The following is a 22646-nucleotide window of genomic DNA, read 5'->3' as shown; positions in this document are numbered from 1 at the left end:
AGATAAGGATAATCAGTTTCAAAAATGTAATACGAACATATTTAATTTTGCGTATAAACTAAGATTATGATATCGTAATAAAATAAAAAATTAGGTCAAGGCAATTTATTAATTAGAATAATAATTTATTAGAGAAGAACATAATCTCTCTTTTGAGACTTGGACGGATTATAAAAAATTTAAGACTTCATTTACAATGTATAAGTACATTCGAGTATTAGTACTGTGAATATTTCACACAAATATTTCATGTTTTATGCAGATATTTAAAATATTTCAACACATATAACAGATATAAAAGTTTATAACAATGATTTTAATTATTTTTCTAAATATATGTGTATCTGATATTTTGCATTTAATTCATTATATCATCAAAGGCAAATCTTCTTGTTTATTTATATTCTAAAAGAACAATATTTATGTAAAATATAATTTTATGTTATACATAAAAGAATTAAAATATTAACTGTTAGTACCTTACATGAATGTTTGATCATGTTGTTCATGAATCATTGTTGCTCTTCTAGATTGAACTATACCACTTTGTCTATTATACAATTCTCGTACCAAGTTGTCCTTTTCTTGTTCAAGTAATGCTATCCGTTGGCTTTTTTTACTGACTTCCTAATTTTTAATCATCAAATGTGAATTAAATATATTATTAATTACATATATATTTATTTCATTTACCTCTGTTAGTCTATGATTCTGTTGCTTTAACCTAGATAATATATCTTGCTGAAGTTGGGTCGATGTAGGAGTGCTAAGAAACGCAAGATTCATGTGAAGAGGAAGTCCACCACGTTCCCAACTACTTATTAGTGCAGCTAAGTGTCTGTTGACTTCTAAGACACGAGCACGTTGTAATTCTAAACGTTCTTGCTGTGCCTCTGTCCATTGTTCCTAAATAAAATCATACATGTTAACACAGAATATTTCAGATAATTTTATAAAGTTGGAAAGCATATTTGATACCACATGAGATCCCATACGCCCAAGATGTTTAATTTTTTCCTGAGTAGCAGATATTTGTTTCAAATACCATTCTCTAGCTTTGTCAACTGCAGCTAGACCTTGAAGTAATACATCTTTCTCTTGTTCAATCTGTTTCATTCTTTTCATCTAAAAAAGAGAGCTATCAAATAGTTACTGCTGTTAAAAATTAAGAAACAGGCTTCCCAACTATGTATTAAAATATAATATAAACATATTATATACTATGCTGAATTTAGTATAAATTATATTATGGTCTACATGTTAATAATCACCAAATTTCATGCATACCCAAAACCAATCACCAATCGTTAGTTGGGAATCCTAGAGAAGAATATCTTTACCATATTGTAATCAATACCATTCTGCAACGTATGACGCCTAGGTTCTCTGCGTCTATTTAATGGTTTCTTAGGCTGTAAGCCAACTTGATTATTTTGCAACTCAACTGCTTTACCATCTCCCAATACTCTGGTTGGTCTTAATAATGTTCTAGTGTCAGATCTATAATTTACCGTTGGTAATTGTCTTTTTTCTATAGCTTTATCATCATTCATTAACAAACCCATCTGCCAATTTTGTAATACAGTTCGAATTTCAGATTTGTCAAAATTTCTTTCTGAATTAATAGTTCTAGCTTCTAATGCAGCACCCATCCGTGGAGGTTTAGGAGGTCCATATGCCTTATTTAGCTTCAATTCAGGACCTCCTCTACTATCCATTAATTCTAAGTGTGTATGATTAACATCTTTTCGACCTGCTAATAATTGTGGCATGCTTAAGGTACGTTGCTGTGATATAGCATTATTTGGCCTAATAGTTGCTGTATTTGGAGATGTCCATGTTGTTTTATTTTGATTATCAGGTATAAGTATTGGAGCAGATGGCGGTCTATTTGGTTGACCATCATGCTTTTTAGAGTCACCATCTGTTTGAATTTGCAACAAACATATCTTGAGTCCTGTACAAAATCTTTCAAAAGACAATAATCCATTAGGTGGAGTGACTTTTTTAAGGCTGTCCAAAACACCTTTTGGTAGACCTTGCGTTCCATCATCTTGCCATCTGCCTTCAATATCAGAAAATTTTACAAACCCTGTATTTTGGTCATCCATTATATCAAAAAGTGTACGCATAGCGGTGACAAAGTGCTTTGGTAGTCCATCCGCGCTCGAAGTTTGTATTTGCGCCATATTTATATGCAAGCGTATTTAAAATATAGTTATTAAGAAAACATACATTCATTTAAATATTCCAGACTCATATATTACCTTCCTGGTAGTGGAAGGTATAACATTGTTTCTTTTAAGGAATATTTGTCCGATTAGTCATTTCGTTAATTAAATATTGTTTCATTCATCTGATAAATGTCTTTTTGTTTATTTAACATTTATTAAAGTGTACTGCCAAATTATTAGTAGAATTATTTGTGCCAAATATGAATACACTTAAGGCGTTTTGAATACATTTTCCTTTTTTGTATTTTATTAACAGTTAACTTTTTGATAACCTCTTTAAACCTTCGATTGTATGCAACTAAATATGAACGCAACAGATGAAACAGGTGTGTCGAAGTACGAATCTATCTAGAACGTACTACAGTTATTTTACTCATAGAAACAGTTCTTAAAGTATGATATTTAATTTATATACGCATAATATATACATATATAACTTAAACAATATATGAAATTAATATATTACAAAAATAATCATGATATTTTGATGTTTGATAAATAAAAGAAATAAGATGCTAACTATAAATTTTTGAATTTTATTTATCGATTGTTGATACGTATTTGTCGCAGGGATCTCGATAAAGCAAAAAAAGATAATTGTTAATATCAAAAAACATGTTATAGACCGTATCAAAGAGAAAATCAGACGAGTTTTTTAAAACAATACGATTCACACGTAACAGGATATTTTATGATGAAAGTAAATATGTTAGTATATTAAAACTTTTGATTACTATACTTCACATAATTTTTTATTCATTTTCATTCTACTCAGTGCAACTTTAGTAATCTTCTAATTTAAATATCGTTTTCTACAAGCATAGACAACTGTGCATATTTCATATACATATTGCTAAACTCTATAATTGTATACGTACAATCATAATTTCTAATTTTGATAGTTCTATTCGCAAACTACGTTTACAGAAATAACGTTCATGAGTTAACAACAATATTGTCAGAAGAATAGTTTTTATTCTGATTTTTTATTGGTTTCTCAGGCGACTCGACATTAGGACTTCTATCAACATCGCTGTCAGAAGACGAAGAATCTTGAGGTAATTCGATACCTTGCGTTAAAAGGCTGGTTATCCTCTCAACGTCCACCGTATCATCCTGTTCGTGTATCTTCTTTAGGGCATTTGAGACGATACAGAGGTCACCCCTAAGTTCACTGACTACCGCCGTGATTTTTTGAGCGTCCGTGAGAACTTCCACTGATTGAGTGTAGGGATTATAGCGTAATCCAAATGGTCGTTGTATTTGGTTCGCAAATGTTCTAAAAGCAGAAATTGATATTCCTTTTACAACCTTCTTTTTTATTGTATTTTTATTTCAATATTTTAGAATTTTGGAATATTTTTATTATATTTTAATATTTTAGAATTTCGGAAGAATAAAGTATGTACAACATTACCGCATTTTTTCTTTTGCTTCTTCAAAGCTATCCGTGTAATAGTACGCATTTTGAAACGCGGTAATGATGCATTCTTGCTTGCAAGTCACTTCTGGATCGAATCGGAACGTCTTCTCGGGAACGGACACAGCATGTTTCAGTTCCGCGACAGAAGACAATAAACCAGCTCCGTAAACGCGAAGTATACCATCTTGCTTGCATAATCCAAATTCCACCGTAAAGAAATAAAGCTAAAAACAAAAATAAAACAAGGACGAGCTCAACATAGTTAATGACTTCTACAATTAAAACTAAAACAAAATACAATCTTCTTGTTTTCTGAATTTTCTTCTTATTTATAAATATTAATTTCTTTAATATGACGTTCTTTACACTCGTGAAATGAGCTTTTATAAATTTTTGATGAAAGTAAGAAACTACCTGGAGCATAGAACACTTACAGTAGCCAATTTATTGATGTCCTCGTCCGAAGCTCCAAGCGAAGCAAGTCCAAGTTCCTGCGAGAATTGTGCGAAACTTGGATTCGCCAGAAGCGGCATGTGCCCTAACAATTCGTGACAGCAGTCCCTATAAATAATTCAATAGAGTTAAAAGAAAAAAGGAAAAATACAAAGAAGAAATGGTAAGAAAATATGTTTACAGCTTTATTTTTATTCTTTAATTTTATCTAGCTTTACTTTTATCTATATTATCTATTTGCTGTATGTACAACATATTTATGTTATTTGATATGATTTATACACTTTTAAATTACTCACGGTTCAGGCGTATAAAAAGGATCGGATGAATGTCGAATGTATTGTGTACAATGAAATACTCGAAAAGCAAGACCGGCCAAAAAATCTCTTGGTGTAAGGTAGCCTGCTACGGGTCGAAGTTGAAATCCAGTTGTTCCTAATAGTATCATAGACAAATTGTATTTGTTTATTTTTCATTCATTTCTAATTAAAATAATTCTATTATCATTAATCGTATACTTACGTTTCAAGAAAACGTTTACATCTTGCAACTGTGGTATATTATCCTCTCTGTCGATCAAATATGAAATTTATTTAAATTAATTATGTTTGATATCATTTGATTTAATCCTCAGAAGAATCTTTACCTATAGCCACAGTATTTCTCCAGTTTTGGCCAATTTTCCAGATATTCCTTACAAGCATGTTTTTGATAAAGCTGATGCAATTCGCGGAAAACGGTTCCCCTATAGAAAACGAATGTTATTCATTGATAAATTTTAAGAACATAAAATTGCAAAGAATTATTTATAAATATTATTAACGATGATGTTAAGTTTTAAATTAATTGGCGTTAAATCTTCTCATTCTTGAATATGTCTCGTAGGTTTCAACGAAACTAGATTACTTATCCACGCTTCTCGTATACACATCTGGAGAAAATCGTATTAGGGAAGTCACTCGAAGATCGCGAGGATAAATTAAATAAGGACAATTAAGGAGTGCATTCAACGCGGGCCAATCTTGGCTGATTCATACGTCCCGTAGGCGACGGGTGAAGTTGAAACTTTCCTTGTTATACTGGTAGAACTAGGATATCGTTTCGTAATTGAAGGGAAATCTTGCGAAGTTATCAAAAGAATTTGTTCTTCTCCGTCATAGATTGCTTTCATGTTTGTCGAAGCACGTACGAAGATTTCTTGCAATGAGCGAAAGTTTTATCAGAAACTTCATACACACAACGAACATATTTATTTTTATCGGAACAATGTTAAAACATCTTTTTAACAAATAAAAAAAAAAAAAAGAAAATACGTAACGCATTGATGTAAATTTACGAACCAAGTTCTGATCTCCTCTGGCGTGTATTGAACGCGAGGAATTGGTTGACCACTAAAAGAAAATTAATGTTAGTAGTGTTTTATATCGTAATTGATAATTATATTTTTTTTCGTAAAAGATCGTTGATTTTTTTTTAACGTACTATCTGTAATTGTTTGCGATATCCGCGAATTGCACACGACGTTTGCGATACACCGGGTCTTTAAAGCCCTGGAAATATTGAATTAAACGTATTATATAATGTTGCATATATCTTAGGTACTACGTATTTAACAAGAGAGAACAGTGTTTGAAAACCGAAACGTACTGGATGATCCGCGTCTAATTCGGATCCGTACATGAGCACATTTTGAGCTTGATCTAGATCCGATATTTTTCGTGGAAACCAGGGCATATCTACTTCGCTGAAATCTATAAAGTTTGAACATGATCAGCACTTGTTGGTTCAGGAAAGTTTTTTATTTTCAAAGTGATTTTGATTGTAAAAGATCATTCAACGAAATTGCTCTAAAAGAATTATCGTTCGATGAAATGATCGTTTAAATTTTAAATTTATAGTAAAAATTAATAGTAGGTATTATAAACTTCTAATTGATAGTAAAAAAGTTAGAAGTTTAAGTACAAAATTTAAACAATGTAAAATGATATTTAACGAAGAAATAAAATCTATTGACGACTTACCAAAACTCGGAGCGGCGGAAAGTGATGGAGCATGAGGAATATTTCCTGTTTGCTCGTACTGTGCCAAATTAATGGCAGCGACTTCTCGGCTCAACATCCTCGTCAACTGTTCCATTCTTTTCGAATCACATTCAACATCGACGAGAATTTCGAATTCGGAGCCGCGACGCAATGATTTCCGTGACTCGATATGAATAACATTCACACCCAGGTCCTTTACGGAATATTGATTTAAAAATACATTGGTACATTTTCATGAAAGTTTCTACGCATTCTAATGTTTCTAATGTTAGAGGACACTTTAAAAAGATGTTACAGATATCTTTATTGTCTATAAGGATTCTGTAGTTGGTAAATAATCAAATATCGATTTTTAAAGAAATGTAAGTGTTAATAAAGTAATGTTAACATATTTTTATGAAAAATGACAGATTAAAAAATGTATTATTATTTATATGTATGCAAGAATAAATTTTCAAAATTCTATTTCCTTTCTGACCCTAACGTGGGTGAGACAGACGTGCGTGAGAGTGGGTGGATATTAGGCCCTGTGTAATATCGTTAAACATCATACCTGAAAAACTTGCAGAGCTCGTGCCAAGCCACCGATTTGGTTTTTCAAGGAAAAAACGACAGAATTTTTATTATCGCTGTTTGATTTCCGTTCGACCATGGGGATCTGAACGAATGAGAGAACATATCCATGCGTTACGTTTAACTTTTACCACACACCCAACCGCCTTTTTTCCCTCGTTATTTGCTTCGATTTTCTACATTGTCTTAAGTCACGTAATAATCTTAAGAATGAAATACATATAGGTACGAGAAAAGGTCTCAAGAAAAGGAGGATTAGAAAGATTGCTCCAGCTTGGAACAATTAAGAAACTCGGAACATGAATTTGTCGAAGAAGAAAGAACAACGAGTTAAAAAAGGCATTTTATATTTTGTAACAACAGTTCAAAAATCAACGCACATCGCTCGACTTATGTATGGGACTTCCTTCTTTAATGGCCCAGTGTTCGCCTCTTCTGTATAGCCACACCCCGAGAAGGCCCTTTCCGGAACCACTCATACTGATCCTCGATTCAAACTGAACAAACTTTCTAATTTTTCAACAAAATTTTCTATCTATACTGTAACATATAATATTTTCGCTCACCAATAAGAAAATCAATCGAACGATGCAAGTAGGTATTTCTATTTAAAAATCTATCTAAATGTTGAACTTGGATAACACTGAAACAGTTTCTCTCGACGGAATCGGCAATAGCTGTTAATCCAATGAATCGTCCCTCTAAGCACCGCGTGCGACAGTGTCCCGGTACCAGTGTCTTCTGCTCTTCTTAAGACCTCGGTCCCCTCCGTGTACGTGTCCTTCTCAATGACGATCTGTTCGCGATTGGTCGACGCACAGTAGTACGAAGTTCCCCCATTGGTCGGATAAGACTTTTCATGGGGTTGAAGAGGAGTGTTGGCTCACCCCATTTAACGGCAACTGTGCCGGTTCCACGATGTATTCTGTGTGACGTCACTGGAGTGCACGAAATGTGGGTGGCGCAAGAACTAGCAACGGTGAATGGGGAGAAGAGATTGCAAGGTCTTCGAAACAGGGATGTTATACTTTTCTTTCGGTACCCCTCTTCGCTATTCTCCAAAGATTTCTTCCCTCCCATCCGCACCATACGTTTATACTCAGAGTTTCTGGGCCAAGTGAAATTAGTCTACCATGGAAAAGACACGAATCCAACCATCGATTTACCGAGTTCACGCTTTTCCGCGTTCATTTAGCAACTCGTGATACTCCCTTCGACTTTGACTTTGTTTTGGTAACAATTACATCATCGAAGATTTTTCGGATTTCTTTCTCGATATTTATTTTTCTGTTTAAATATATAATGTTGTTAGTCATAAGTTAATAACGGGGCACACGTTTCAATTGTTATTAAATATCAGCAAGTATATGTCTGTAATAGACGACGTGTCGTAGAAAATGTTACGCAATTTATCGTATTATTAACATTTCTGAATTACTAAATCCACGATTGTGAAAATATTGTGAAACGATATCGCGAGTGAGTGTGAACCACATACCTAAATGGAGAAGTGCTTTTAGAGAAGTGTAATCTTCTTCGGAGAATTTAATTTTTTTCGTTCTTTTCCGTTTCTTTTTTTCAACGAGACAATCATTCTCGCTTTTGTGTATCTTTTCCACAGAACAAAGAGGCTGTTTAATAAAAGCTCGAACAGCCGAGAACACTCCTCCGCCTCGTGGCAAAGCAGATGCAGCACATTACCAATGTCCATCACTTACGACTATCAGCTAGCACCCTTGTTGAATTATACCGAGCGTTCCTCTGGCATTAAGAGAATTGAGAGTATCGTTCGATCTGCGGAGAGAATCTTTCGTTTATCTGCCCCGTCTGCCAGTCACTAAATCGTCGCGGAAAATATCTTTTGGATTATTTTGTCAGGCAATATTGATAAATAGCGAGATTTAACTAGTAGATAAGAGACACTGTGTTATAATGTTTTGCTGAAACAATCGGTCGCATCGATTTTCGATACATTCTGTTGTTTAAAGTGTTAAGGTGTTGAGACTGTGTTACTTTAGTAACACGAGAATAATTAAAAGTACCGATGGAATCTTGACAAAAAATCGAAAGCTTTTAGTAAGATAGTTTTGCTTTTTGCAGAAAATATTTTACTACATTGTACAAAGTTTCTTTTCGATACTTCCGTGTTGTTTCATATATTTAAGTGAGCCTAAACTGAGAATGGCTGTTACATTTGTTAATTAATTTTTTTTTCTGTGATTGTTCTCTCACCTAAGAGACCTATACCTTAGACACAATGAGAGAAGAGAGAAAGTGAGTGTTTCGTCCAAGATCTACTAGTATGGACTCTTCAGTAAGGCTCTCACTTAACAGTTCTGTGATTGTTATTATGGTTATTTAAAAAATTTCTTTATAATAAGAGTAAATATAAAGATACATATGCATTTATACTTGTGATATTAAAAAAAAAGATGATATTCTGGCATTTGTGTAAATACTTATCTTTTTTGCATCTAATTGCATAATTATGAAATATTAACATATGTATAATTATAGTACTGTAACACAAAAAAAAGATAAGTGCTGTAGTCATAATATCAGCTTGGATACTTATTCCTATTTTATGTTAAATTTTTTAATTTTTCGTATCTTTCTATACTCGATAAAAATTTTATTTTTGGGCGGTCCATGTAGTATATGTCGTATGAACATAAATAATTATTGTACTATTCATCCTTTACCCGTATCGCCAAATTCACTTCCCATTCACAGAGATTCTACAAAGCATGATATCTCTTATCATACTGTCGTCCTTTGAGCCCAAAGTTCAACATTTGTAATTTGCTTCTGTTGTTTTACTAATAACTTTAAGATTAAGATATCGTTGAAACACAAAGTACCAATTCGATCTTTATCTAAGAAACGAAATCCTTTATACAAATTTTTGTACAACATCGACGATATAATTATAACAACTTGTTTTCTAAGCACACGGATTAAATTGGTCGATACCCCTTCTTTTTTCTTGTTTAGTGCCAGGATCTATAAATATGTTTCCTTGGAAAGGCGTGCGAGCCATGTATGCATACATATATTTCGTCTTTATGGATCTATCAAACAACTTACGATAATAATATAGATTTTGTTCGAAACTAATGTCAATTTCATGAATATTACTTTAATAAAAAATCAATGCAAGCATCTTAATATTTTTATACTAAACTTTAAATATTGAACGCGTAGATCAATTCGATGGTTTCTTAAATATAACTAATATTTTATTTATGGTTAGTGTAATATAAATTTAATACTCCGTTGGAAGAAGCAAGATTGGCTTGGGTTGGCAAACTGGGTCATTTATATGTAAGCCTAATCTTTGTTATTGTTCTAGGCTTCTATAAAGTCTGGAAAGCTTATAAGAGGTCTATACTTATCAACGTATATATATTACGTTATATTACATTATAATCGCTCGTTAAGTCAAACATTTGAAACTTTACCCAATAGAAATAAGAATTCGTTTCGAAGAAATTCAAGAGTGAAATCTCGCTTGGGTTGTCAACGACCCAGTTTGCTTACGGAGGGCTAATCATCGAAACCGTCTCTTTAAACCTTCACCACTTTTTTCAAATACTACATTCTATCGCAAAAAATGTGTCGTAGTTTGGATTCGATGGATTCTTCTGTATCTTTCCCTACTTCTTCGATCATTTTAACGTGCCAGATTAAAATGAGACGAATTAAACAAGTTGAAAATTAGAATCTGTAGCCAAGTTTGAAAAATATAATATATATTGCAAGACGTCTTAATGAAGATACAAACTTGTTGCTTTTGTAACCTTCCAGACACAAGATCTTATGCAACAAAATCACTACTTCTCATTTCTTCTTCTGTATGCTTACATACCATCTCCTTTCCATGTCATCAGCAACTTAATTCAAAGTACGAAGCTTTTGTAAGTTTTTAAGATTAAAATAGTTATTTCGAAAACGGATAATTCCAAAGTTATCGAATTAATATATCCTAGTATGGATATTAAATGTTTATAAAATGTTATAATCCTTGGATTATTGTGGTACGTATAATCGATATCCTGAAATAATATAGCTTTTAGTATGTACAAAAGTGATGAACACATTATTATGTAAAATACACAACTTTTTATTTACCTATTGTGAAAAAATCGCCCGTTATCATCATTTTATCATCAGTTTCCATATAAATTGAGTCTCTACTTTCTTCTTAATTCTTCTATTGAAGTCTTAATACAAATCGGCTTCTTCAAACCATTTAATCGATTAGTGAAAAATAGGCAACTAAGTAAGGACAAGACGATGAGTATTCGCTGTTTGCAGACAGGAAGATCCTCTTGGAGCGCATTCTCAGCACGAGTGATTCAAAGGAAGAAGTTGGCTGCACGAGAAGACGAATAAAAGTCAAGATACGGTAGAAAAAAGAAAACATTTTACAATCAAATAGATTGAAAACGATATTGTTACTTTATAGGCAGATTTACGAACAAATTTAATCTTAGGCGCGAATCGAATGCAAACTGTCGTGCTGTTTCCTTGCCAATTGTATTTTATATAACTAAATAACGAAATCTTCAAACGCTAAGGATTCTGATTCAGGAAATCGAGAAGAAACGCAAGGTCGCTCGCAAGGTGTTTCACTAAACTTCAAGCGCTCGCAACTTCCTTAACTCGATTAACCGGCATTAATTACTCTTCCTGGATCGTTCATCTCAACTTCCCCTTCTACTACAGTTCGTTTTCATTAAGTCTATACTTCACTACTATGCGTCCTAAAATATACTTCTGATATCCCCATACAAACATAATTCGAGAATATAGTATTCGAATGTAGGACACGTAGAACGTTTCCTTCTGGAATTTGCTACTCTATACATCTTTCCAACCAATATAAAAAATTAACGCTCTTGACTTGCCACCATTTTGGCAGTTCAAAGGTGATCTATTTATGGATGACGGTTTTCTTAATTCCTAAGTGGATTGAACTTTAAGATAAGCGCTTTTGGTATGAATTCATTAAAAATCGCATTAAAATGCACGTTTTTTCTTCCGATCGTCAAATTATGAGTTTTATGCATTTTCATATTATCAAAGTTATTATTTTGAAGACGTGTATGTGTAATTAGAACATGAATACTCATAATTATAAATTCAATGTTAGCTTGTAGCGATATACTACATTTCGTCGACTCAGAAAATCGCATAATTCAACGAATGATAGCAATAATCCTCGTCATAAAACAAAAGAAATCATTTTACACAAAAATAGTTTATCGTTACATGTCTGTAAAAATCAAATTTCTCATCATACTAAAAAATATAAAAATAAAAAAAGCCACGATTCTAAGATCCCCTGAAGAAACACGCTCCTTCTACGTACATACACAATTTATAGTGGACGTCGAACGCGTTAAAAGGTTTCTCATTAACGAAAGCAAACCGCTCCATCGAAGGGAAATTTACCCTCCTGTTTCGAAGTAAAAAACTGGTCGTTAGATCTCAGTACATGGTGTGTCGATATTTTTGGTTTTGCGCGTTTCAAGGTCGTCAGTTCGGATCGGGTCAGCTCGATTGAAATATTAAATCGAGGAGCTATGGTTCGCCAAGGCGTTTCGGCTTACATTCGGCCGGCTGGCTTCTCCCGTTCGATTTCCTGGCGGCGCGTTCACGGAAAATCATCGAGTGCACGCGGGGGTGTGCGCGACGCTTACCACGCAGGAATCAATAGGGCGTCGCGAGTAGCGTCGAAGCGGTGGTACTCGACCGACGTCGTCCCCAACGTCAGCGACATCTTGGCCCTAACGGTTTTCCGGGGGTCGCCGAGCAGCTCTCCATCAGGCCGTCACGGCCGCCTTCAGGACCGACCCCACGCCGTCTGTTTTTCGCTGGCTGTTGCAGAATGGCCGATACCGAATTTGAGGAATTTCGACACTATTTCGAGAGGCTTCCGCAGCATCTCAAGGCACCACTTTCCAATTACACGTGAGTACATGGCGTTCCATTCTCCTGTTTTGCCTTTCCGAATATATTCCTGTACAACGTGCGATGTCTCTGACGTTTGAAGGCGAATCGTTAGAAAGGATGGCGTGAAACGCACATCGGTGACACGTCGATGGGACATTCTATTTGTAGAGTCTTCCTTTTTCCTTGTTTTATTAGAAAGGTAGATTTTTGAACATGTTGGCTTTTGCTACGATGACTGAATTAGGACGATCTTTGACGTAAAAGTACACCTCCTTAAATAGGGGTTGCGCTATCGACACTGTGACAAGGCTTCTGACAGTATAGTAGGTGATCGTGTTTTTTAGGGTCGAGCTGTAAGGAGCTGTAAAAATAGTAGAGACGAGATGAAATTAATTGGCAACGTTCGGTGTAAATGAACGTCTATGATATAGCATGTCTATTGTAGCAATTGTGAAATTGGGAATTAATTGTATGTGATTACAATGGGAAGAAAAGCAACCCTCTTGATTTAACTTGTAGTAGTACGATTACTTTCTTGTAGAAATACTTGTGGCCTTTTTATTAATCTGGTCTGACATAGCTTCGTCATTGCAAAATTTTAACCATTACGGAAAAGCGTCATTGTGTTTTTGTAGCTCGTTTCTGTAACTGATGATTAATTCAATACATTTCGAGTCGAGTTGCGTTAGGATTTTATTGCTTAGGGAGTAGGTTTCGACCCGATGAATCGCACATTCGGGAGGAGATTAAAGGGGTAAGGTATAAGTGCATCAAAAAGATACACTGTGGAGGCGCGGTCGATGCTGTTCCCTGTCTGTGAAATAAATTCAGTGCGGAAGAATGCAGTATATACGACACTTGCCAAATGTTATCGTTTTAGAAATAAGAAAAGCTACAAATTTAATATTTTATTAAACTGATATTATGATTAAATCAAATATTACTTTACCGTTTTTAACGTTATATGTCATCTTTGATTTACTATTATAAGATTTTTCCTTTTTACTTTTACAAGTGTATAAATAACATCCTTTTACTTTGTCTATTTTAATCATAAAAAATAACGAATTAATGTAGAGATCTTAAACACAAAAATATAAAAATGAAGTATCTTCTTTATTGCTACTAATAAGTCAAATCTATAAATCAAATGGTATTTTCGCAAGTGATCAACCGTGATTTGAAAATGCAAAATGTGCGTAAAAATTTTATTTATTTACGGTCAACGATACTCGATACAATGGCAAGATAGAATGAAATAAAATCAATTGGAGTCTATCGTATACGTGAAACGATTTCCACTTTAGCTGTCAGTCATGATTACTTGCCTTTTGTACAAAACAAGCACGCGCTATTAATGGACCAGTCACGACTCAGTTTTTATCGTTAATTATCTAATCTGTCGTCCCCATTTCTTTACAGCAACGAATTGATTATAAGTTTCGAGGTTCGTAAATAGAATCGGATTTAAAATGACTGACCATCTCTCCGTTTTCGATAATAATAAATAATTATATTTATAAAACAACCGTTATATTTTCCAGAAAAATAAAATATAATTTTTCATATAACTGTTGGGCGATATGAACATTGAAGTTTGTAGAAGATACGTATACATATACCGCAAACCACAAGATTAAAATAACACGTCGTTTACCTGTTGGACAATGGTATCCGAGTATTTCTTAGTCGCGAAACGTTTCCTAGCATTTCCGATCTGTCAACTTTGATTCACTTGCTTTTTAAATAGATAATACTTTAACAGAAGACGTATTAAAACACGACATATTATTTTTGTTAGAAAGTTTCAATTGATTCTGATATTCGTTGAATATGACATAAAAGATCTTACTTATTCCCTAGAAACGAAAATATACCTTTCATATTATCCGTTGTATAACAAGAACGTCATTTTTATATTATAAAACATTTAATTATTTAGTAGAAAAATTAATCTAAAGAATATATCATTCATTTACATGATATAAGATTCACTAACAGTTGTATAGTCGATTCCTTGGTACATACAAACATAGACTTTCCAGATACAGCTCCTGTTATCATTACATTCTCATTCTGTTAATATCATCCTCCTGCTTTCTCAATTTCTTAGTTTCACGCTTAAAACTTCTTCGTGTCTCACTCTTTGCCTCTAAAATTAATCAAGAATTTAATATAATGATCATTGCTGGTGTTTGGTAAGAACATTAGTAACATTTGATCTTTGCTCTTAAAAGTTTTATATTTTAAATGATCAATTTCAATAATTAATACTGCGAACTATTACTGAAAACAGGCTCGTTCACGATGTGATGATAGACGATTCACCGACCTCGTCGCAGGATAGCGACCCAGAGGTCGAGAGATCTTGCGATGGAGTCGCAGGCGATTCCGAGGACGAGGAAGTGGTGGTCATTCATCGGCACGAGAATCAGAGCGGACACACTTCCGGTGACGATAGCGAAGATCTCGATCACAACTGTTCCATCGTCGCTGATAGCGACTTTAGGTTGGTAACATCGTAAGTGCACACTACTTCTCTTTTGGCCTGCGAACATATAAATTCCATAGATCAATATTTCTGATTCAAGACTGTGGAATTGAAAAATTATCGAGAGATCGTGCAATTTTTGTTTAAGTCAGAATTTTCCTCTAAAAATTATAATGATATTGATATAAGCGTAAATCAAAGTGGCAATTTTAACTAACTCGTCTTGAATTTTGTTCGAGATAATCAGAGGACTCCTTGCTCATGAGAAATTAACTCAAAGAATAGATTGAATTTTAGTTATAATTTTCGAAATGAGTAGGCAAGCCTCTAATTATTTCCAACCATATGTCATGTTCAATAAATTACGTGTCGTTTGATATTAAACAATTTAGATGGCCTGTTTAAATTCAAATTTAAATTTAGTCGTGCATCTATGTTTCCTCTTTGAATGCAACTTCTTGTAATTTCTGCATGCAAGAAGTTTTTGTTCCTCTATTAATTTAAACATTTCCAATTAAATCTTTATAGATGTACAAGGTTACAATTATTTTTAAGCACTCGTTATTCTTTCCAAGAAAAAAAGCTATCGATATTTTTTTAATTTTAGAAATGCTACTATGGTAAAGGCAAATTTGCACGTCGATTTACTTATGACTAGGATAGTGACTCGTGCAGTGCGTTCCAGTGTCATCTGTGTATCCTCTTGCATCTCCTGAAGAAATGATCTCCCCCTGTCGTTAAAGCATTGAGAACAGATTACATAACATCAGGCACTATACGCGATAGGATCTGAAATTGCGTGCGATATAGACCGACAAATGAAATGAAATTTATTACAATAAAAAGGAAAAACGAATGACCATTCCGCTGATTGATTAAACAGAAAAGATATAAGCATGCAAGGATACGAGTGTCGTGGTGCTTTTGTGTAAAGAAACAAATTTTGTTATCCGTTCTCAATCGTGATGGGAATTTATTAGTGGCACTCACTATTGTGGAAACCCAATTAGAGAGAAAAAGAAAGTAAAATCTACACACTTTAAATGGCATGGTGAAAGGTAGCTTAGCTCACTACACGACTACCCTTGGGTGACATTAGCTTGTTCGGTGGACTGAGCAGCAGGGGTCGATCGGCAGGCGTCGGTGGACCGGGCCCTGGTGGAGGTAGCGCTGCCGGAACCGGTAACGGTGGTAGAGATAGCGTAGTCAGCGACGTCGGGGATTCCTGTTCGAGTCTGAGTTCCTGGCCGACACCTGAACATGTACCCTCGAATCGTCCTGGAAGTGGTAGCACCGAGCGCAGACGTCGGAGATTACCGGAAATTCCTAAAACGAAGAAATGTAAGAAACTTAAAACTGTAAATATCGATATACATATATACATATACATATGTTTAACCCTTTAGACATAATATCACCCAGTAACTATTAAATCCTTCTTAAATTACGTATTATAGAACTGTAGCAGTCATAATAGTTTATCAGAGACAATTCAGCTTTGTTCATGGTTTTTTCTTCCATTCCTTTGTAAATCAAAAAGATAGGTTATAATAGATATACAATAAAATTGCTACGATATTTTATACTATAAAAGGTCAGTGAGGAAAAGATTGTTACGCTATGATACCTTGGCAACGTGACCCTCAATGTGTAACACGATCCATCGCGAATCAGCCTTATCTTTTGCGTTTCTCATCACCTGTTTTGATTCACTGATCTTGACGATACCATGCATTCAACCGCAGAATCGACGACCGCAACCAAAGAAAATCCATAATGACATCTAACTTACGTCACGTCACTTGTTGAAGATACATATAACTGAGACTTATTGACCTGTGATCACATTTGTACTAATATGCGTCGAACGCATTATGAGTAGTCTATCATTGTTTATACATGAAAATTAAACATGTTAAATTTACATGATTTGAAGTACCTGCTCATTCAGGAAGAAGGTAGCCATTTATTAATTATTCAAATTGCTTGAATAAATTTATTTGTTTTGTAAAATATTTACTTTTTTTTTAGCTCTGTCTATCGGTCAGACGTCTACGCAGTCGTCATCGTCTCTGGCAGATGAATTGAATGCAGCAACTGGTTCGAGTTCTAGCCGGCCGCATTTAGTCTTACGAAAATGTCACTCGAGGCTTCGTCATGAGGATAGTTCACCTGACAGCGAGCGAATGGCTACTGACAGTGGTCATTCCACTGCCCATTCGCCGGAAAATGGACCGAAAAGTGTGTCGCCGATTCCCTGTAACACGTTACAGAACACTGACTCTGTTTCGCCGAGTAGTACACCAGGTGATTTTTTCCTCGATATCATTCTCGTAAATTATATATAAATATTTTACTTAGTTTTACTTGGTCGTGTGTTTCGTGCTAAGAGTTTCTATTTGTTTCTCATACGATGAAATGTCATTGTTCATTGCAACTTTCAATACAATTTTACATTATAATTTCCATTATATTTGTTTCCGTGTTGCTTCGAAGGAAGCGGTGGTGTGCCTTTTACTCAATTAGAGCTGTTGGAGGCGACGCATCGAGGATTGCACAAATTCGTACCAAGACATCATGATGAGATCGACCTCGAAATCGGTGATCCTATTTACGTTCAGAAAGAGGCTGACGATCTATGGTGTGAAGGTTCGAATATTCTTTGACTCTTAGGTTTGACCAACCCGTTCTTTATCTTGAGCAATCACACAAAATTTTAATTATTCCTAGATAAGATCAAGGAAACTCTTCTTATGACATAATGTTGAACAATCTGAAATTCAAGTTAAAGAACATCAATGACAATGAACTTGTTAGTAATGATTGATATATGTTTATATGTTTGTGTTCGTATTGAAGGTGTGAATCTGAGAACAGGTCGCCAAGGTATCTTCCCCTCGGCTTACGCGGTCGACATGGATTACAGTGACTTTGATCCCTCGGCGCCGAAGGTGAAGAGGGAAAGATACCTTCTTGGTTATTTGGGATCTGTGGAGACATTGGCGCATAAAGGCACTGGTGTCGTTTGTCAAGCAGTTCGAAGAATTGTCGGAAACTCGCAAGAATCTCCCGTTTCACAAAGCTGTATCTTGGAAGTGTCCGATCAGGGTCTTCGAATGGTCGATAGAAGTAAACCACGGGTATATTCAAGATTTAAAAGTTCTTCTTAAATTTCCTTCTCCATCGTATCTATTCTTTCCTTTTCTTTTAAACAAATGGTACGCTATGTTTTTGCAGAAGAATCAAGGACCCTGTCACGATTATTTCTACTCGCTTAAGAATGTTTCATTTTGCGCGTTTCATCCTCGTGATCATCGCTACCTCGGCTTCATCACGAAGCATCCTACCTTGCAAAGGTTCGCTTGCCACGTTTTCATCGGTCAAGAATCTACGAGGCCCGTTGCCGAAGCCGTCGGGTATGCATTTCCCTGTACTTTCTTATTGTCAATTTGTTTTTATTATAATTCATAATTTCATTTAACCCCTTTACTCACAACATAAAATCGTACTCATGAGAATTCCTTTCTTGATTCAATAAAGATAGATTACGTTCAGAATTCTATCTTCAGTTTCAATTCCTTAGACCGAAAATGTTAAATAAAAGTTGTATTATAGCAATAAATAGTTACTGTTTAGTCATGAACCAACTAAATCATTCTTGTAATTAAAGGACAAGGGGTTAATTTCACGACTGAATTAAAACAAATTTTTCTTTATCGGCCGTAACGTTATGTAATTTAAATTGTTCTTTTCATTGAACATTATAAGCCACCGTATAAACCAACGTTCGTTTCAAACCACCTACGATTGTTAAAAAGGTTACTGATATGTAAGTATATTATGTTTTCTTTCGTAGGCGTGCTTTCCATCGGTTCTACACGAAGTTCATCGAGACTGCTTTCCCGATAGAGGATATCTATATCGAATAGATTGTACTGCTGGCCTGTCGTATAGCGGCTACGGAGGAAAAGATAAATCTCACATTCCTTTGTCCCTTGTACATACTGCCCTTAGTTGTAGATATTATAAAAGAAAAATGATAGACGCGAATCAAACACCCAATTTATGTACATATACATATATGCATATACATGTACACATAAGTACTTACCTGTATGTAGACCTATATGTATGTACATATATCTGTATGTATCGAGCAATTTCGGGAAGCGTCACGTCGGGACCGATTATTCAATGCCATCTATTGTTTCCACATATTCAATTTATTATTTATATTTCTTGTTTTTTATTAATTATTAAATTTAATCTATTATTTATATATTTTTTAATTTATCATTTCTACAGATCTCGACCGTTTTCCATTATCTCATCCATCCATCCTGCCTTCACCACTTTCCATTTATGCACGAATCAATCCATAGTTCCTGTGAGGCAATTTCATTAGTCGCGAAATCATTTTTCCTCGCTTTCATTACGTTTTGTTACTACGATGGGATGCGGCGACTTAAACTCCGGGTGAAAAATCTTTAATATTTGAATAACGTACACTAATTACTTACCAGATAAGAATTAATCGTTAACCTTTCGATCCTTCGACCAAGATATCCGTATAGCGACACATAGAACGAGACAAAACCGACAATAGTGTGGATCGTTCCAACATTTTATTTCAGAATAAAAAAAATGGTAGCGAACAAAATTTCAGTTTGAATTTCTTTTGTCGTGCGCGTGTAGAACGACCGATTCATTGCTTTCAACCGTATAAACGTTTCGAATTTGCTCCGAATTACGTTTAAATCGTGGCAACGAAAGAATATCGTTTTCTTCAAAAAAGAAAAAGGAAAGGAAACGATCTCCAAACGCGCCAAGAGATATTATTATCGTATCGTATTTAGAGACACGTCTATTTTTCTATCTTTCTTTCTGAAAGAATCGTTAATTATAGATTGCGTTGTAAACGATAAGGCTTTAACGTTTTACGATCTTATTCGATTCCGCGACCTCCGGATGATTCGAATCGCAAAACGACGATTGAAACGCACATTGGCCTCCCTGAATCTTGATTATTATTATCGATTGTACTGCGTTACAGCGTTTCGCGAACTTTCATGCAGTACGAATCAAATCGCACGCACCGAACGATAAAAGGTCGATCTATAAATATAAACAATGAATAAGAATGAAAGGTATATATAAAACAGTCGCGATTATTAATTTGTACCATACTTATTATAATGTTCGATCGTGAGTCTCATGATAAGTCTCGTAATTCGAAAATTCTTTGACATCCTTCGTTGTATCGCTTTTGTCAACGAAAATACTCTTAGATTGGTGCATATGAAATGTCGTTGATGGGATGCCCATTAAATTTTGTCTTAATGCCAATTATCAACTACAAATAAGAAGAGGAAATTTATTATAAATCAAGTATATGTAACGTTAAGACGATTTACATATTTAAAACATCACAACCTTATTATTGGCCGTCACGAATAATTATAATATTCGTATAATTTTCTTATATACCATAAAAGCTACTGTATACATATATGTATTTACCATTTGGAGAAGGACGTGATATTCCCTATTTCATCTTAAAAGAAATTGTAACAGCTTCACCTCAAGACCTTTTGAATTTTAGAACTGATAATTCTCATAAACCTAAAATAATAAATAATAGATAATGAATCATGTGGAAATTACTTGAATTAAATATGTGGTATTTTGAAGAAATTACATATTGTTAAAGTTTTATTTGAAAAAAACGACATTTTATATGTAGCAACCAATACAATTACTAATATTGCTCTTCGAGTTTCTTTTTTTTTCTGTATATGTTAAAAATGAATCAGTCTCGTTATAGGTGTCATTTAGTTTAGATGATTACGTGCTTGGGATTTGATCCACGCTGTACACGTATTGAACAACTCAGTTACACACAGTATGTTGAATAAAAATTGAGAGACAAACTGCAGTGCTTACTCATTACTAAGAGACTCTTGTCTGCACCATCGTCTATCAAATATACGTGCCTTTGATTGAGATCGCCTCGAGTATCGTGCCTTTACGATTATTTTCTCATACAGGTACAAATTAATATCATCCGCGTGTGTATAACTCATTATTACTTACTCTTGAATTTTTTCATGAACTGCATCGTCGAGTTAGAATAAAAAGGTGCGTGATGCAAAAAACCATACTTTGACTACATTTATGTCCGTTACCTTTAAAACTTGATTAAAAAGGATTTACTTATGACAAAAGGAAGAAAAGGAAATATTACCGTTGATCATTTATGGAAAGTGGAACCTATATTTATCGTTCTATCTTTCGATTTGAAGTTTTTCGATGTTTTCGTCGTCGAGATATTCGATTGGGAATTCGATTAGAACCTTCACTCGATAAAAAATCATAAATTAAGGTTGCAACTTTTCAATAGCTATACAGAGGAATGAATCCTCGTTATCGATCGTGATTTTTTCTTTCTTTTTTAATTTCATGATAAGGTAAATGGGCAAAATGCCTTGTTTACCAAGTTACCAAACATACACGCTTTGTTCGTTCGTGTACTATAAGTATGTACATACCTACATTGGAAGCGCTGGCCAAATTGTTCTTTTCTGACAATTGTTCTGATCTAAATGAATCCTATATGCTTAGCAGAACTCTTTACTTATTTCTTAGTTAGATGAATGCTAAGAAGAAAAAAGCAAAGAAAAGAAAAACAAGAGAACAACAGAATGTTTAAGAATAGCAGAATTCTATGGGGACAAATAATGTGTTATAAACTAGCAGGAAAATAATCACAGTCCAGCAAGAACATGAAGAAATACTGTTAGTTATGTTGACAGTGTTTAATGTGATAATGTCTGTAATACTTTGCAGGGCGGCCAGTCTTGCAGTTACTTTAAGATCCTGTTATGTAATAAATATAAACTTATCATTTTAAATATTTTATTATCTTACTGTACTTTCTGTTTTGTTTTTATTGAAACAATTAAATATACTGAGGAACGCATATCGATGCTATGAAATAGACAGGACATTAGGATTAAAATACATATTTGAACGAGGGTTGCAATGTTTGCAATTTTTTCATATAATTTCTACATATATTTATCCCAGGCAGTATTATTTACAAAAATGTTATGCTTTCTACAAAGTCTTGATAATTCAGTCTTGACACAAGTTATACGTGTACATTATTCCAATCGTTATATTTCAGTATTGAATATACTAAGAATTTATCTTTTTTTCATCCCATTATTTATGCTTCTCTATATATGTATTTCGTTTTTGTATTATCATTTAATCATATTTAATTTATTTGGAAACAAAAATTAGGAAATGATTACTGCAAGAATGCGATCTACTAGATATACAATCTTAAGACCAATTTTTAATGCTAATCATGTAAACAAAAAGACAAAAATTTAATTCAATCATGTTTAACATCTTTTTTGCTTTAATTTTGTTTCATTAAACAGCGGAAAACGAGTCCCTCGAAATTA

The 22646-nt window shown here is 34.1% G+C and overlaps 3 protein-coding genes and 1 long non-coding RNA gene across 15 annotated transcripts; 1 reads left to right on the top strand and 3 right to left on the bottom strand.

Moving 5' to 3' along the window:
- Positions 1-90: 90 nt before the first annotated feature.
- On the bottom strand, positions 91-2541 carry LOC126863971 (suppressor APC domain-containing protein 2). Of its 2 annotated transcripts, none has more exons than XM_050614786.1 (5): positions 1341-2541; positions 979-1125; positions 694-906; positions 480-627; positions 91-405 (listed from the first exon to the last, which is right to left on the bottom strand). In XM_050614786.1, the coding sequence occupies exons 1-4, from the start codon at positions 2187-2189 to the stop codon at positions 481-483; spliced, it is 1356 nt and encodes a 451-aa protein (XP_050470743.1). In that variant the 5' UTR covers positions 2190-2541; the 3' UTR covers positions 91-405; position 480. The 2 variants fall into 2 exon arrangements, with proteins under 2 accessions (XP_050470743.1, XP_050470738.1); XM_050614781.1 differs by having other exon boundaries at positions 485-627.
- A 417-nt stretch (positions 2542-2958) lies between these two features.
- LOC126863883 (tryptophan 5-hydroxylase 1) lies at positions 2959-12572 on the bottom strand. Of its 6 annotated transcripts, none has more exons than XM_050614614.1 (16): positions 12104-12322; positions 10857-11100; positions 8224-10780; positions 7292-8012; positions 7106-7235; positions 6706-6810; positions 6132-6345; positions 5758-5861; positions 5593-5660; positions 5451-5501; positions 4757-4855; positions 4633-4679; positions 4410-4545; positions 4092-4218; positions 3652-3881; positions 2959-3513 (listed from the first exon to the last, which is right to left on the bottom strand). In XM_050614614.1, the coding sequence occupies exons 5-16, from the start codon at positions 7202-7204 to the stop codon at positions 3171-3173; spliced, it is 1623 nt and encodes a 540-aa protein (XP_050470571.1). In that variant the 5' UTR covers positions 7205-7235; positions 7292-8012; positions 8224-10780; positions 10857-11100; positions 12104-12322; the 3' UTR covers positions 2959-3170. The 6 variants fall into 6 exon arrangements, with proteins under 6 accessions (XP_050470571.1, XP_050470526.1, XP_050470554.1 ...); XM_050614569.1 differs by having other exon boundaries at positions 7106-7222; XM_050614597.1 differs by having other exon boundaries at positions 7106-8012; positions 8224-8519; positions 8958-10780.
- LOC126863942 (JNK-interacting protein 1) lies at positions 12552-22085 on the top strand. 6 transcript variants are annotated; one of them, XR_007689028.1, is made up of 9 exons: positions 12558-12701; positions 14980-15204; positions 16274-16515; positions 17206-17481; positions 17671-17823; positions 18034-18314; positions 18412-18590; positions 19031-20851; positions 20885-22085. XR_007689028.1 is itself a non-coding variant. In XM_050614739.1 (8 exons), the coding sequence occupies exons 2-8, from the start codon at positions 15057-15059 to the stop codon at positions 19101-19103; spliced, it is 1302 nt and encodes a 433-aa protein (XP_050470696.1). In that variant the 5' UTR covers positions 12552-12701; positions 14980-15056; the 3' UTR covers positions 19104-22085. The 6 variants fall into 6 exon arrangements, 5 of the variants coding, with proteins under 5 accessions (XP_050470696.1, XP_050470686.1, XP_050470668.1 ...); XM_050614739.1 differs by having other exon boundaries at positions 12552-12701; positions 14980-15192; positions 16312-16515; positions 19031-22085; XM_050614729.1 differs by having other exon boundaries at positions 14980-15192; positions 16295-16515; positions 19031-22085.
- LOC126864061 (uncharacterized) lies at positions 15041-16267 on the bottom strand. The gene is made up of 2 exons (XR_007689046.1): positions 15823-16267; positions 15041-15231 (listed from the first exon to the last, which is right to left on the bottom strand). It is a non-coding gene; the product is annotated as an uncharacterized LOC126864061 (long non-coding RNA).
- Positions 22086-22646: the final 561 nt, after the last annotated feature.

This window comes from Bombus huntii, chromosome 1 (assembly GCF_024542735.1).
Source record: "Bombus huntii isolate Logan2020A chromosome 1, iyBomHunt1.1, whole genome shotgun sequence".
Classification (NCBI taxonomy): Eukaryota; Metazoa; Arthropoda; class Insecta; order Hymenoptera; family Apidae; genus Bombus; species Bombus huntii.
The sequence above is the reverse complement of the archived record's forward strand: the minus strand, read 5'-3'. Positions and strand labels throughout refer to the sequence as shown.